At 44.8% G+C, this 15,296-nt stretch overlaps 1 protein-coding gene across 3 annotated transcripts in view; it reads left to right on the top strand.

Moving 5' to 3' along the window:
* The first annotated feature begins 1,889 nt into the window (after positions 1-1,889).
* The window catches only part of LIPA (lipase A, lysosomal acid type), a 51,090-nt gene continuing 37,683 nt past the window's right edge, over positions 1,890-15,296 (top strand). For 2 of the 3 annotated variants that reach the window (XM_049646084.1, XM_049646083.1), the window contains exons 1-3: positions 9,626-9,754; positions 12,830-12,941; positions 14,669-14,786. In XM_049646084.1, the coding sequence (XP_049502041.1) occupies positions 12,831-12,941; positions 14,669-14,786 (229 nt within the window). In that variant the 5' untranslated portion in view covers positions 9,626-9,754; position 12,830. Of the gene's footprint in view, positions 2,069-9,625; positions 9,755-12,829; positions 12,942-14,668; positions 14,787-15,296 lie in introns of those variants that run through there. The other variant, XM_049646085.1, reaches the window with a different exon arrangement.

The raw sequence follows: 15,296 nt of genomic DNA, 5'->3' as shown, positions 1-15,296 counted from the left end.
ACCCAGCAATGGCCGAATGAGCAATGGCCGAGTGTCGGCCGCACCCAGGAACGCTTGCAGGACCCTGCTGCTGCCGGTGCCCGAGACTGCGGCCGGGTGCCAGCCCGCCCCAGAAAAAGTTCGTGAGATGGTGTAGCAAGTGCTTTTCAGGGATTATGGAAAATCACAACACACATCTGGCACCAGGCTTCAGCCTTAAGGACCTTGTCCCCGCCCCAGCGAATGTGGCCGTTTTCTGGGGTCTGCCGGGACCAGGGGGCTTCAACCGTCTCTGCCAAGTGTCCTTCCAGCAGTGGAACCGCTTTTCCCCGTGTGGCCAGAGAACCTCCCGGACCCCACTCTGCTCCTGGGGATTCGCCCTTCGCACCAGAGCACCGCCAGGTAGGGAGCTGCAGAGTTGCAGCCTTTGCGTTCCCCTTGTTTACAGTCTTAATGGAATTGAAACCCTCTCCTTTCTCCCCTTTTAGTTTAGTCCCTGCGGCTGTTTCCAATTTTCCACTTTCTCTCCAGCTGCTTTTGAGGAGGGGTGCTTTTCCTGTATTCTCCCCCTCGCCCCCAGTCTCTGTCCTCTCTCCGCTTGCGAAAGCACCTCCCTTCCTGTGCCTTCTCGCTCCCCAAGTTCACCTCTCCGCGCCGCATACCTGCTGAATTCTGTGGTTCAGGTTGTGCAGATTGTTGTGTGAATCCACCAGTTTTCTAGGTGTGTAGGATGGGTTAGTGTTGGTCTGCCTGTGTTTCATGGATGCGAGACGCACAAAAAACTTGCATGCTGTTCCGCCATCTTGGCTCCTCCCCTGAAAACATTTTCAAATCAGTTAAAGCCTAAGTTCTCACAAGGATTTATGAGGTCATGCACGATGGCCTCCCCATGTCCTTACCTTCCTCCTCTGCCTCATTGGCCCCCTGGATGGAACATGCTTGGGGCAGTCAGGCCTCTGCACCTGCCAGGTCTCCGCCTGGAATGCCCCCACCCCCACCCCAACGTCTACAGGGCTAGCTCACCCATTTCCTTTAGGGCTTGGCTCTATTGTCCCTTCTCTGTGATGAAGTAAACAAAAAAAAAGTTTCAAACAGAGGGAGGCAAACAATAAGAGACTCTTAAATACAGAGAACAAACTGACGGTTGATGGGGGGCGGGGGAGAGGGGGAAATGGGGGATGGGCCCTGAGGAGGGCGCTTGTTGGGATGAGCACTGGGTGTTGTATGTAAGTGATGAATCAAGGGAATCTACCCCCAAAACCAAGAGCACACTATACACACTGTATGTTAGCCAACTCGACAATAAGTTATATTAAAAAATAAAAAGACCTGCTGGTGGCTAAACTACTAAGAAGGAATGGAAAGTTGTAATAGAAACCACAAACTTAGAGTCCCCAGATTCGTAAAAGTGATAAACCGCCAGGCTACACCCTGATGTGTATCACAGCTCAAATTTTTCTGACACCAGTTTGCTTCAACTCACACATGGTTTTTAGCAGCTTTATTGGGATGTAATTCACAGACCGTGTTATAACATTCACCCCTTTCAAGTGCACAGTTCAGTGGTTTGGCATAGAGTCACTAAATGGTATGGGGTACAACAGTCCCACTATCTGATTTGTTGAATTCCAGAGCAGTTTCATCATCCCCCCAAAAAATCCCGTACCCATGAGCCGTCACTGCCCATATCCGCCTTGCCTTTCCGCCTGCCAGCTGGGAATCTACTTTCTCTTTCTATAAATGGAATTAGACAATATGTGTAACTGTGAACGGCTTCTTCCACTTAGCATGTTTTCAAGGTTTGTCCACACTATAGATGGATATATTACCCGATATCTGTCTATTGTATGGATACATCCCATTTTTATCTACCTATTTGTCAGCTGAAGAACATTTAGGTCATTGCTACTTTTTGGCTACTCTTGTAACTAAACCAAGTGAGAGCTGTCCAGCTGATGAGCAGCTAGCTAATGGAAAAACTGACACAGCGCTTTGGTGGTGAAGCAAGATAGGCTCCTGGTGTGGCTCCAGCGAGGAGAACGGGGAGCTAATGCTCAAAGCTCTGAACTCCCGGAAGGCTAACAAACAGGTGATTTTAAAGGGTGAAAGTTCAGGGTAAGGGTCTCGGCCTCGGATCATGCTGACTGATGAGAGGTTAGGTCAGCTGTAGTATTTTCTTTCTCTGGTCATCTTGTTCCTTTGGGTGTGATTGTAGTGAGGGGGTCGTCCTGCTTCAGGGCCCTGGACCTGCAAAACATTCTTGGCCGACTGCACCAGTGATGTCATCTGTGGGTACAAGGGCCGAAGTGCTACATCCTGTGACTCTTACTAACCTGTAAACTGCTATTATGCTTTTCTCGCAAACTGCACATTGTGCTAACTTCAGGCGGAACAGCAGTCCACAGATTCTTGGGGAGGCAACTTTATATTGTTTCCTGACGCAATTTTACACGGTTCTTTAACCGTAACTAAGGCTGCATGACTCTGGCCAGAGGCAACACCGTAAACTTGTATTTTCCCTAAGTTTACTTTTAGACAGGGCACTAGAAATAAATCGTACTTAAATCTCAGAGATATGTGCAGAAAAATCAGATGACCTGATTAAGTCAAAATAAATTAGAACTAACACACACTCTCACACACACACATACACTCACACACACACAATCCCCAAAAGTTAGGGTATAAAATGTTATATATAAAGTATTTCATTCTGGGAAGATATAATCATGTATGCAGGAAATAGATCTGGAGAGATAGATAGTAAATGTTACCAACGTTTTTCTCTTAGTGAAATTATTGTAGATTTTTGTTTATTTTATTCTCATTTTCTGTTTTTTGCTTCAATTAACTTGGGTTACTTGTGGAATTACAAGAATAGTACTTATGTAATAGAAAGACAGAAATAACAACTGATAACGAATGATTACTTACTATTTTCCAGACAAAGTTTAAACACTTCCTATGTATTTTAAAATATAAGACATGGGAATGTATAACTCCTTTAAAAATTCTTAAGAGCCCTAGTAGATGAGGACTCTGATAATCCCCCATTTTACAGCTGAAGAAATTGAGGCAAGGAAAGGCCCCAGAAACAGCTGAAAAGTGAACAAAAATTACTAAAAGATGCACGGTGTCCACCAAGTTACTAAAGCATGAGAAAAATATCAGTTACTCAAAATGTTGATTTTGACCAGTGCTTTATTTTAACAATTTGTTGTTGACAGACTCATCTGGAACTGGTGTATCTGGAGTGAGATAAGGAGCATGTGAAGTGGAGAAACATTTTCTTGAGAAGGGATTGCTTGAACCAAATCTTCAAAGATGGCTAGATGCTCACCAAGTTGGCAGGCTGGGGGTACAGGATATGGGACCGGCGAAGGCATATCATAGATGAGATATAGAAGATATAAGGTTTTTTACATTTTTTAAGAGAAGCCAGAGTGATAGATTTTTATGCAAGCTCCTTTGATTTTTCATTGGCATCCACGAATTCAAATTTCTAGAACATTCTATGTTCTAACCAGCTATGTTGGCAGATGAAACATATCTGCAGGCTTTTGGATCTGACCTCTGGACTAGGCATGATGCCAAGTTACTGAGGCACCGAAGGCTTGGACTCATTCATTTTAGTGCCCTCAGCTGGGGATGGTCTTTAGTAGGTATCTACAAATGTCACTAATTGGAATCAAAGGCAGTTGTGTGCTGGGAATCAATGGCTCCTTGTAAAATCGTTTCCAGAAATTCTTCTGGTGCTGGAATGTGCCACTGCCAGCCACCATTTGCTTTTTGTGCTGGAACTAACTGGAAAGCCCAAAAGAGGAAAAGGAAGAGGCAGAGCTCGATTCTGCCCTCTCAGGTCAAAGCCTGGGGTGTCCCGGATTCCTAAACTCCATCGATTCTCCGTGACAGCTCCTTCCCCTCACCCCCAAAGCTACTTCATTTGGTAGTATCCACTGCCTACCAATAAGCATCTTCTCAGAGACAGAACAAAACAAGATATGTTTAAACGCCCTCCTTTTGGGACGTGGGACAGTCACTAGAATTTATTGAGCACAGAGAAGTGGAGTCCCCTGGAACCTTCAGCCCTGAAACTTGTGTAGGGATAAAAGGTGGAGAAAACAGGGCCAAAGGCCTGTGAGACCCTAAGGCCCTAAGCACCAGATGGGACAGGACCTCCCTGTGTGAGTCCCAAATGTAGAACCAGTTTTCTGGGGGAACTTCTGCCACCTATTGTCCATGAAGGGAGAGACACCATTCTGAGTTCTAAGGGCTGAAGACTCAGCCTATCTTTCTCCATATGGTACCTAGACTCTTGACCACAGGCTAGGAGAGCTGGGCTAGGAGAGTTGGGCCTTTCTGCTCTGAGGTTCCAGTTCCCCACCTCCTCGCCTCCTGCACTCTACTCTGAGGGAAGGGGCTGGTGTTGTCTACTTCTGAATCCTGGACGCCCAGGAGGGCACCTGGCCTTCAGAAAGACAACGAGAACGGGTTACTGTTAAGTGCTAAGTGGTTAATGATTCAAGAAGTTAGTTTCTGTAAACTGTTTAGTATCTGGCACATAGCAAGAGCTCAGTGAATCGACGCTATTCAGTTTTTTAAACAGGTCCAGTTGAGGTACAACTGATGAAGGTTAGGCTGCACACATTTAAAGTGTACATTTTGATGAGTTTTGACATATGTGCATGGCTGTGAAACCCTCACCACAATCAAAATAATAAATACATCCATTCCCTCTAAAAGTTTGCTTGTGCCCTTTTGGAATCCAACCTCTTCTCTTCTCCAAAAGATACTCCCCTGTCAAGCAACCAGTAATAGTCTTTCTGTCACTGTGGATTAATTCGCATTTTCTAGAATTTTCTACAAAGGAAATCATACAGTGTGTACTGTTTTTGTCTTCTTTCCCTCAACGTAATTATTTTAAGAGCCATACATGTTGCTACGTGTATCAATATTTCATTATTTTTTAATGTTTATTTATTTTGAGAGAGAGAGAGAGAGAGGGAGGGAGAGAGAGAGGGAGGGAGGGAGAGAGAGAGAATGAGCAGGGGAGGGGCAGAGAGAGACGGAGAGAGAGAGAATCCCAAGCAGGTCCCGAGCTGTTAGCACAGAGCCTTGAACTCTGTGCTTGAACTCCTGATATGTGAGATCATGACCTGAGCCCAAACCAAGAGTTGGATGCTACTTCTCATCCATGTCTGCACTTTTTAATTTTAGCCATTCTGGTGGGTAGAATAGTGGTGTCTCATCATGACTATAATTTGCATTTCCCTGATGACTAATGATGGTGAGCATATTTTCACGTGTTTATTTGCCATCTACGTATCTACTTTGGTGGCACGTCCAAACCTTTCGCCCATTTTTGACTGGGTTTTTAGTCCTGTTACTAAATTGTAACAAGTATACCTTATCATTTTTATAAAGTCTTAAAAACAGTGTATTGAGGTGTAATTCATGTACCACACAAGTCATTCTTTGCAATGTACAATTAAATGACTTTCAGTTTATCCACAGAGTTGTGCAACGAACGCCACAATTAATTTTAGAACCTTTTCATCACAGCAAAAAGAAAGCCACAACCTTTAGCCGTCAACCCACATTCTCCCAATCCCTGCCCCCACCAGCCCGAGGCAACCACTAATCTGCTTCCTGTTGGGATAGACTTGCCGATTCTGGACATTTCATGTAAACGGAGTTATTTTCCCTTTTTGGTGCGTGTGACTGGCTTTTATCCCTCAGCATGTGTACAGGGTTCATCCATGTCATAGCATGCATTAGACATTCATTTTTTTTATTATGCAATATTATTCCAGCGTAGAGATAGATCACATTTATCCATTCATCAGCTGGTAGGCATTGCGCTGTCTCTACCTTTTGGCTGCTCTGAGGGATACTTCTATGAACATTTGTGGATGGTTTTTACGTGAGCACGAGTTTGAATTTCCCTCGGGTGTATACACGGGATGGGAATTGCTAGGTCATATGGCAACTGTATGTTTATTGAGCCTTTTGAAGAACTACAGGCTGTTTTCTGAGGCAGCCGTCCATCTTATATCCCAGCCTGCCTTGTGTTCTCCACATCCTCTTCCACATGTATTATTATCTTTCTTTCTTTCTTTAAGTCTCTTTTAAGGTTATTTGTATTTATCTTGAGAGAGAGAGTGAGCATGAGCGGGAGAGGGCCTGAGAGAGAGGGGGAGAGAGAATCCCAAGCAGCTCCGCACTGTCAGCAAGAAGTCTGATGTGGGGCTCGATCCCACGAATCGTGAGATCATGACCTGAGTTGAAATCCAGAGTTGGTCACTTAACCAACTGAGCCACCCAGGTACCTCTCTGTCTTTTTTATTATAGTCATCCTAGTGGATATGAAGCAGAATCTCACTGCGGTTATGAAGTATTTTTTGAAATAGAAAAAGTTTTTTATCTTGAAGAAGTCCAGTTTGTTAATTTTTTTTTCCTTCATGGGTTGTGCTTTTTATGTTCTGTTTAAGAAATCCTTTTGGCAAACCCAATATTTTCTCTGATCTCCCCATAAATTTCAAATTTATGGTGATGGTTCATTTTGAGTTAATTTTTTAAAAGTTTATTTATGTTGAGAAAGAGAGAGAGAGCATGAGCAGGAGGGGCAGAGAGAGGGAGAGAGAGAGAATCCCAAGCAGGCTCTGCACTGCCAGCATAGCCCAAGTGGGGCTCAAACTCACGAACTGTCATATCGTGACCTGAGCCAAAACCAAAAGTCAGACGTTTAACCAACTGAGCCACCCGGGTGCCCCAAGTTAGTTTTTGTATATGCTGTGAGGTAAGGGTGGAAGTTAACTGCTGTGCGTGGAGCCATCCAGCTGTTCCCACACCATTTGTCAAAAAGATGATTCCTTCCCACCGTACTGTCTTGTGAAAATCAACCGAGGGTCTCTTTCAGGACTCTTACTTTTAAGCAGGCTTACTTAGGGATAATTTTGCCCCATGCTGAGGCAATAATATCCTTCTGAGTCTACTACTAAGTGTCTTTTATATTATAAGGTTTTTCCCTTCTGGTCTGGTATCGCCTGAACTAGTCTCAATCCTTTGTAAACTTGGGGGATTTTCCCATTTGTTCCTCTCAGGTGTCTTTTTCCCTGGTCTAGTGTAGTTTCTTCACATACAGACTCTGGGTAATAGCCCAGGACTTGAGAGGAACCCTTGGTAGATTACTGGAGTGCTCGTGCGCTCGCATGCGCGCGCTCTCTCTCTCTCTCTCTCTCTCTCTCTCTCTCTCTCTCTCTCTCTCACACACACACACACACACACACACACACACACCACCTTGCACCTGCTGTCTTCTGTAAAGCTTTCTCTTTATACTAAATGTATGGGTCATCTGCCAGTCACTGTGGCTTACAATGGCCCAAAGCAGAAAGTGGGGAAAATCCTCCCTTACTTGGATGAAGGGGCTTCGTGGTTGGATATTTGTTTGTTTGTTTGTTTGTTTATGGATGAAAAGCCTGGACTTAATTTGCCTGGGCTGTGTCTCGGACCGCTTTACCCTCTACTTTGTGACTTGAGGCGATATATTGAACCTTTCTAACCCTCCATTTACCCACTTGCAAAATGGAGTTTTGGAGGTAGTTTTGACAGCTGAAGGAGATACTCTGTGTAAAGGGCTTAGCACAACGTCTGACACAGAAATATTGCTAAATGTGATGCTCATTCTTCAGTGCTCAAGTGTGGGCCAGTCATCTCTCTCTCGACTCGGTCTCACACCCAACACGATTCTCCAACCTGACTGTCGTCTCAGTTTTTTCTAAAAAAGTTTATTTATTTATTTTGAGAGAGACAGAGTGCAAGCGGAGGAGGGGGAGCAGAGGAGGGAGAGAGGATCTGGAGCAGGCTCTATGTTGACGGCATAGAGCACGATACGGGTCTTGAACTCGGGAACCGTGAGACCATGACCTGAGGTGAAATGAGACACTTACCCGACTGAGCCACCCAGGTGCCCTCTTCTCAGCTTTCGTATCTTCTGAGTCTCTATGTTATTTTTTGTTATTTATGCTTCCTCTCTGGGAGACCTCATAGAGCCTCAGGGCTTTAAACACCATTATAAGCAAATTATTCCGACGTTAAATCTCCAGCCTGGAACTTGACTTTGAACACTGGATGTGTACATGCCAGTGCTGATCTTTGCCAGTTTGTCTCTGGATCCATTCTCTGTCCGTCCTCTGCTCTGTGTCTTGGAGGGTGAGGGGTCTGATCCCTGCAGGCTGCATTTCTTAGGGTCCTCGGTCAGCCAGCGTCAGGTTGCATTTGACCCTAAGGAGGGACTAGTGGGAGACCGGAGGGCGGGAGCCAGGGAAAGCCACAGGATGTGTGGTTCTCCTCTCTCGGCCTTGGAAGTGTCTCTGGCAGAGACTACTGCTCGACGCAGGAACCTCCGGTCTCTGGTGACACTGTCTTCCCCCGATAATGCCTCAGCCTTGCCTGCTGTCGCCGGTCTCTGCGGGGCTTGTGCAAACCCTGTTTGGCTTCCTGGAAATTCTGCCACCTGTGTAACCATTTCTTCTGTTTGGGATCCCTAGAGTGAGTTCCGGTTGCCGGCAGAGCCTTGGCGGAGAGAATTCTCTAACGAGTGTCTCAAAATCAACACATCTAGAACAAACACTTGATTTTCCTCCCAAGCTGCTCTTCTCGGTGCTTCCTCCATTTGAATTCATGGCACTTTCTCCATTTGAATCTGAGTATTTTTCTCCACCTCCACTGCTCCCACTGCCCCAGTCCAAGCCATCATTAACTCTCGCTTGGACTATTGCAGTAGCCTTCCAATTTGTCTCCCTGTTTCCATAGTTGACCCTAGCCAACAGAGTGGTCTTTCTAAACTATAAACCAGAGTATGTTGCCTTTCTTTGGAAAACCTTCCACTGGCTTCTTCTCTAAAATTGTCCTGCAGGGCACCCAGCTACTTCTAAGACTTTGTGTTCTACCACTCTCTACTACCACATTTGTTCTTCTTAGAACCCGTCAGGATATTCTGCCTCATGGCCTTTGCACGTGCTATTCTCTCACCCCAGAATGGTCTTTCTCCAATATCCACATGGTTCTTAGTCACCTTCCTGTTTGTGTTCAGTGGTCACTTCATCAGAGTCCTTTTCTGATTACCTTACATATAACATAGCATCTTCCTTTATTGTCTCTTTACTGTTTTATTGTTCTTTGTAGAACTTTCTAGTACTTTATATTATATATTTATTTATGGTGTGTCTCTTTCCGTTGGAATGTAAGCAGGAGAACAGGGACCTTATTTGGTTGGCGGCTACACTGCAGTGTCTTAATGGTTGGCAGTTTAGAAATAACAATAAAATGTACAGCAAGATTGCTTTGCATCAGACACATTGCTTAGCGCTTTATACTGAACATATCATTTCTTTTCACTTAGAGAGCCCATAGCCTTATGGCAGGTGCAGAGGGTGCCAACCCTGCAGGAGCTCCTTTGGCAGGGCGCAGGCAGCCTCCGCTGCCTCATGATGTCCCTGGGCTACTGCTGGGTCTGGGAGGCGGAGCCTCCGCCCCGCTGGGGCCCGCCCACAGCGCATGCTCTGCGGGTCCGGACGCTCGCTCGCTCGGAAGCACAGGGCAGGGCGGGGTCTCTGCCGCACTTCCCGAAGGCCCGCGGCTCCGATTGGCTGTGCACAAAGCTTAAGCTGGGGAGCGGGGGAGCGCCTGCCCTCGCGTCTGGCCCTCCAGGTGCCCGGCTCCGCGTGCGGGCACTGCGGCTCTGGACAGCTGCAGGGGAGGATCAGTGCAGGTGAGTGGGGCTCTGGCTGCGCCGCCAGGTGAGGTGCGGCAGCCCCTGCCTCCATGTGCCCCGCCGCACTCCCCCCCCCCCCCCTTCTCCCCGTGACCCTCTGCAGGCTGGCGGGACCCCCTGCTCTTGGCGCCTGGAGCATCCCACCTGGAGCACCTTGTCTGGAGCATCTGCGGGTGCCCCTTCTACGGGCGGCGCGGTCCAGGTTTCGGGGTGGGGGGTCCCCCTGAAGTTGCCCGCCCTTCTCCGGGAGCCCTTCGATTTCCTGGACGCGAGCGGCCGCCGATCAGCAAAGCCGTCCGGAACCCGCGGACTGCGGTGACAATCGGGACTCCTGATTCCCAGCTACCCCCTTTCCCCTGGTCAAGCTTCCCTCTAAACCCGTTGCCACTTTGCTTCCGGTACGTAACCTAGGTGCAATCCCAGCCTCTCTCGAAAGAAGATTTAACGGTACCCCCCAGATTTGCGCAGAGTAGTTCACACAGGTCAGCAGCGCTGCCGGCGGTTGTCTGGCGCGTAGCGCAAGTTTAAATGGGAACCGAAATTATTGGTGGTGGTGGTGTCATTATTAGAAAGCAAAATGGAAGGCCGCTTTGCGGTTTTTCTTTTCTCCAGCCACTGAACTTTTGGACCACTCCCTATCCCGTATTCCAATCTGAACTGTGCATCCAATATTTGCCTGGCATCTCTTCAGGCCCTAGGGGTTCAAAGTTGAGTCAGACGCCAGCTTTGCACATGGGCTGGGGTGAAATGAGGGCCAGCAGAGCACATACTTGGATTGTTACAATGTAGAAAGACCCGAGATAAAAGTTGCTAAGAAAACCCAGGAAAGCACACAGAATCCAGCCTGGATGGGGGCTTTTTCTCCATTTAAGCTTCTCAATCATCAGCCTTCCGGGAATCCCTTGACTCCTAGGTTGAGAAGCTTGCTTAATGTTGTGTCGGAAGGAAAAATTACCTGGGTGATAGATCCTGTCGCCCTCCTGGAGCCTCTCCGTGGACAGCTGGCCCAGGTTCTGTAGGGCAGGACTGAGTGCAAACAGTCTGCTGCCAGATGATTCTTTGTTTTAAATTGTGGGCACAACTTTTCCGTTTCCTTTTCAATCTACACCCCATTCCCTAGTAAAAATGGATTTTGGGGAGGTTGAATTTATGGCTCGGGACGAGGCAGCCCTTCCCAACCACCACAAAGAAGTCTACACTTGTGAGTAAAGGCCAGTGAGTTTGCTTTGGCGGTGCAGATTCAAGGTAACATGACTTTTTTTGTAGACGTTCAGGGGTCACTGCTGGTTGGATACTAAGTGCAGTGCTTGCTTTGGCAGAATTCACTATTTGTAATCCCCTGAGAACCAATGCCCTAAGATTTGTGGATTACTCAGTTAAGCACAAGTCTCAAAAACAGCCGTATTATTGACATACAATAACAAGACTTTTTTAAGTGAACAATTTAGAAATTTTGACATATGCATACACCTGCAAAACCATCGGTAAATTCAGTATAGTGAACCTGTCCATCACCCTTCTCGTGCATACCCCTTTCCAGTCTTTTCCTCCTTTCCCTTTTCTTCTCAGGCAGCCAGCCCTAGATCTGCTTGTAGAGTTTTCTATAAATAGACTCAGATGTATTTATTCTTCTTGTGTTTTGGTCTTGCTTTCATTCACCATAATTAGTTTGAGATTCATCCGTGTTACTGTGTGTTCATTCCTTTTTATTGCTGAGTAGTATGTATATATCATGTTCGTGTCCTATCCATAACCATTCACCCATTTTGGACATTTGCGCTTTTCGAGTTTTTGTTTATTACACACAAAGCTGTTTTAAACATTTTTATACAAGTCTTTGAATAGGTATACATGCATGCATCTTTTTTTTTTTTTTTAAGTGATTATATTTTTAAAAATGTAGGATGCCTAGGCTGTAGTTCCTGCTTTGCTTCTAATCATCCAGGTTCCTTGGGGAGACTCACTTTACTTTGCCTTTAACATCCATCCCCGAGGTCTTTGCTGTGCTGGCAGAAGCTAGATCATCTTTGTTGGTGTTCTGGAGGGTCTCAGAAGGAGAAAGGGATGTTCTTCTATCCTGTTTCTCTTGCAGGCTTCCTTTTCATTTCAGCTTTTTCCTTGGATGACCTATTTGTTTTATTTATTTTTTAAAAATTTATTATTATTTTTTAACTGAAGTATGGTTGACACAATGGGCCATTCATTTCAGGTGTACAACATAGTGTTTCAACATCTTTGTGTGTTATGCTATGCTCACCATAAATGTAGCTACCGTCTGTCACCATGTAACTCTATTCCAGTACCCTTGAGGACATTCCCTACCCTGTACGTTTCATCCCTGTAATGTATTCATTCCATAACTGGAAGCCGGTATCTCCCTCTCCGCTTCACCCATTTTGCCTGACCTCCCACCTGACAGCCACTAGTTCTCTGTATTTATGGGTTTGTTTCTGCTTTTTGTTTGTTTATTCATTTGTTTTTTAGATTGCACTTATACGTGGAATCATGTGGTTTTTGTCTTTCTCAATCTGGCTTATTTCACTTAGCAGAACATTTGGGTGACAAATTCGAATCCTGATGTGTAATTTTGGGCAAGAACGGAAATAAGTAGACAGTGGGAGGCATGCACTAATACTGCACTTAAAAATGAGAACTTAAAAATGTTAAATCATTATTCGAAGGGAAAAGATGGGAGGTTAACCGGTTCTGAAATTTTGTGGATCTTCCCTTTTTTTTCAGCCTATTACCCTCTAAGTCCTCTTCTCTGTTATTTCTCTGGAACAATTTGTTGAACCTTGTGGTGAGAGGGTGAGTGGGTGTGCTGGGCTCCAAAGGTCACATGGTAACCTTGTGGAGGATGGCAGGTAGAGAGGTTTCTTAGTAAAAAAAATAATAATTCCTCACTTTTTTCTGTTTCCAGATAGGGCCGGAGTCCTTTGTCTCGTGTTTGCCCCTGAACCTGACTTTGACTTGCCCCTAAGCCTGGTTCAGAACTTTTTATGGGAGCATTAATCTACCAGCATAATTTGTGCAGTGAAATTCAGACAAATAACAATAGACTACTTTATACAGAATGAAAATGCAGCTCCTGGGGTTGGTGTTCTATTTGGTCCTTGGGACCTTGCAGTGCGAGGCGTTCAAAGGGAAGCTGGCAGCTGTGGATCCCGAAACAAATATGAATGTGGTAAGTTTCTCAAAATCTCAAATATGCTTCAACATTTTTTAAAAAGTTTTATTTATTTATTTTGAGAGAGACAGAGACAGCATGAGTAGGAGAGGGGCAGAGAGAGACGGAGAGAGAGAATCACGAGCAGGCTCCACACTGTCAGCGCAGAGCCCGACGCAGGGCTCAAACTCACGAAACTGAGATCGTGACCTGTGCCAAAACCAAGAGTCCGACACTTAACTGACTGAGCCACCCAGGCGCCCCTGAAAGATGCTTTTAAAATGCATGTGACGGGGGGCGCCTGGGTGGCTCAGTCGGTTAAGCGTCCGACTTCAGCTCAGGTCACGATCTCGCGGTCCGTGAGTTCGAGCCTGGGCTGATGGCTCAGAGCCTGGAGCCTGCTTCCGATTCTGTGTCCCCCTCTCTCTCTGCCCCTCCCCGTTCATGCTCTGTCTCTCTCTGTCTCAAAAATAAAAATAAAACGTTAAAAAAAAATTAAAAAAAAAAAAATGCATGTGACAAAGGTCAGTTATTTTCTGAGGTTCGGTTAAGTGGGCCACATGAAGCCACCAACTCACCTCTTTGAAGGATGAAAACGTATTAAAACTTTGCAAGAATGCTACTCCCGAGTGCTGCTGTTACAACACAGTGAACAAGAGGTGTGATTAGCAGTGTCCAGGGAGCACAGTTCAATATAAAAATCAAAATGTCTGAAAAAAAAGTTTTGTTAGAACAAATAAGCAAAAACAATTTGTGGAGTAATTAATACTTCAAATTTGAAATTAACGTTTCAAGGTTATTAATCTTAAGGAAACAATAAAACCTGGAACTATCTCATTTAGGCCTAAAACATTGGGAAAATACAAATGACTAGAGACAGTGGCTACTTTAAAATAGATGAAGCAGAGACCCAGCTGAAGAATCAAGACACCACGGTTAGAAGCTAATAAATGCAAAGTGAGTCAAGAGAATGTAACTTGATCAGGGTCTTAGGGTCAAGTTTTAGTTCTTGTCCCCAATTTTTTCTTATTCCTCCCCTCCTTTAATTTTTTTTTTCTGTAAAAATGAAAGAATTAAATTCTTTCAGATACTTGCAGAGGAAAGGATAGTGAGCATTTACTTACGTTAAATCTAGATAATTGAATTATCCATATTCTACTGAGCTCCTGGTTAAGAGTTTCTCCATGGACTGCTCCTTATGGAGAAGTGAATTTGATCACAATCTCCTGCTTTTCATCTTTTCTTGACCTCCAACTCCACCTTGCCATTCTGTATTTTACTAGTGTAATTTCATTAGTTCATTGATAAAAACAGATTAATGCTACGCTTTGTTTCCCAGGAAGGGACCTCTGAAAATAAGGATATTTTATGCGTGCAGATCACAATATTAGCTGGCATATTTAGAAAACAAATGAAGAATGTTTACTTGTACCTGGGAGCCAGGATGGAAACAAAGAGGCCCAACGTGGTGGTGAAATTAGACATGTGTGGTGTAGAACATGTTAGAATGTTGAAACCAAGGTTAATCAAACACCTGTGAGTAGAAGGTATGCATAAAACCAGTGGAGGATTTACTCTTGCGTGGGGGGTGCTACTAGGTTGAGCACACTAAAATGTCACTAATAACTAACTGATTTAATAAAGCCTGGAGAATGCCTGCTGACATTTTGTCTTCTTTGCCTGTTAATGTGGGAGATCTTGTCAGATTCTGTGCACAGAAATTCCATTTTTCTTTTTCTCTGTAGACTGAAATGATCTCTTACTGGGGATTCCCTAGTGAGGAACACTACGTTGAGACAAAAGACGGCTATATTCTCTGCCTTCACCGAATCCCTCATGGGAGGAAGAATCGTTCTGACAAAGGTATGGGTGTCTCCTGTGGTGAGGCAGGAAAGCTCTGGAAAGTACCTACACTGCTGGAATTTGGCTGGTTTTTGTGTCAGTAATCAAGTTGAGATTTAACCTGAAAACATTGAAATGGGGTTATTTTTAGGCTAAAGTACTGAACATGTTACATTTATGCAAGGCATATGAAAATACTGTCTTTGAAGAAGTAAAGACAGGTTATGTAATTTCACATTTTGCTTAACGATTTGAAGGTCAGTTTTGTTTGATGATATGTGAAATCTTTGCTTTCCTTGTTTTAAGGAAGCATCTTATTAGTGAAATGTCTTGAGCATTAAGTAAATCGCTTTTGCTGTTTGAATATTGATTTTTTTGAATGGGCAATATATTCACATAGTTCAAAACTTAGAGTAAAAAGACATATAGTGAAATACCTCCCTCCCTCCTCATCCTTCACCTCCCTAGTTTTGTGTGTATTCTTCCAAAATCTCTTTAATTTCTTTAGCTCTAAAACAAAATTTCTTTAGA

The sequence above is a fragment of the Panthera uncia genome, chromosome D2, assembly GCF_023721935.1.
Source record: "Panthera uncia isolate 11264 chromosome D2, Puncia_PCG_1.0, whole genome shotgun sequence".
NCBI lineage: Eukaryota > Metazoa > Chordata > Mammalia > Carnivora > Felidae > Panthera > Panthera uncia.
The sequence above is the reverse complement of the archived record's forward strand: the minus strand, read 5'-3'. Positions and strand labels throughout refer to the sequence as shown.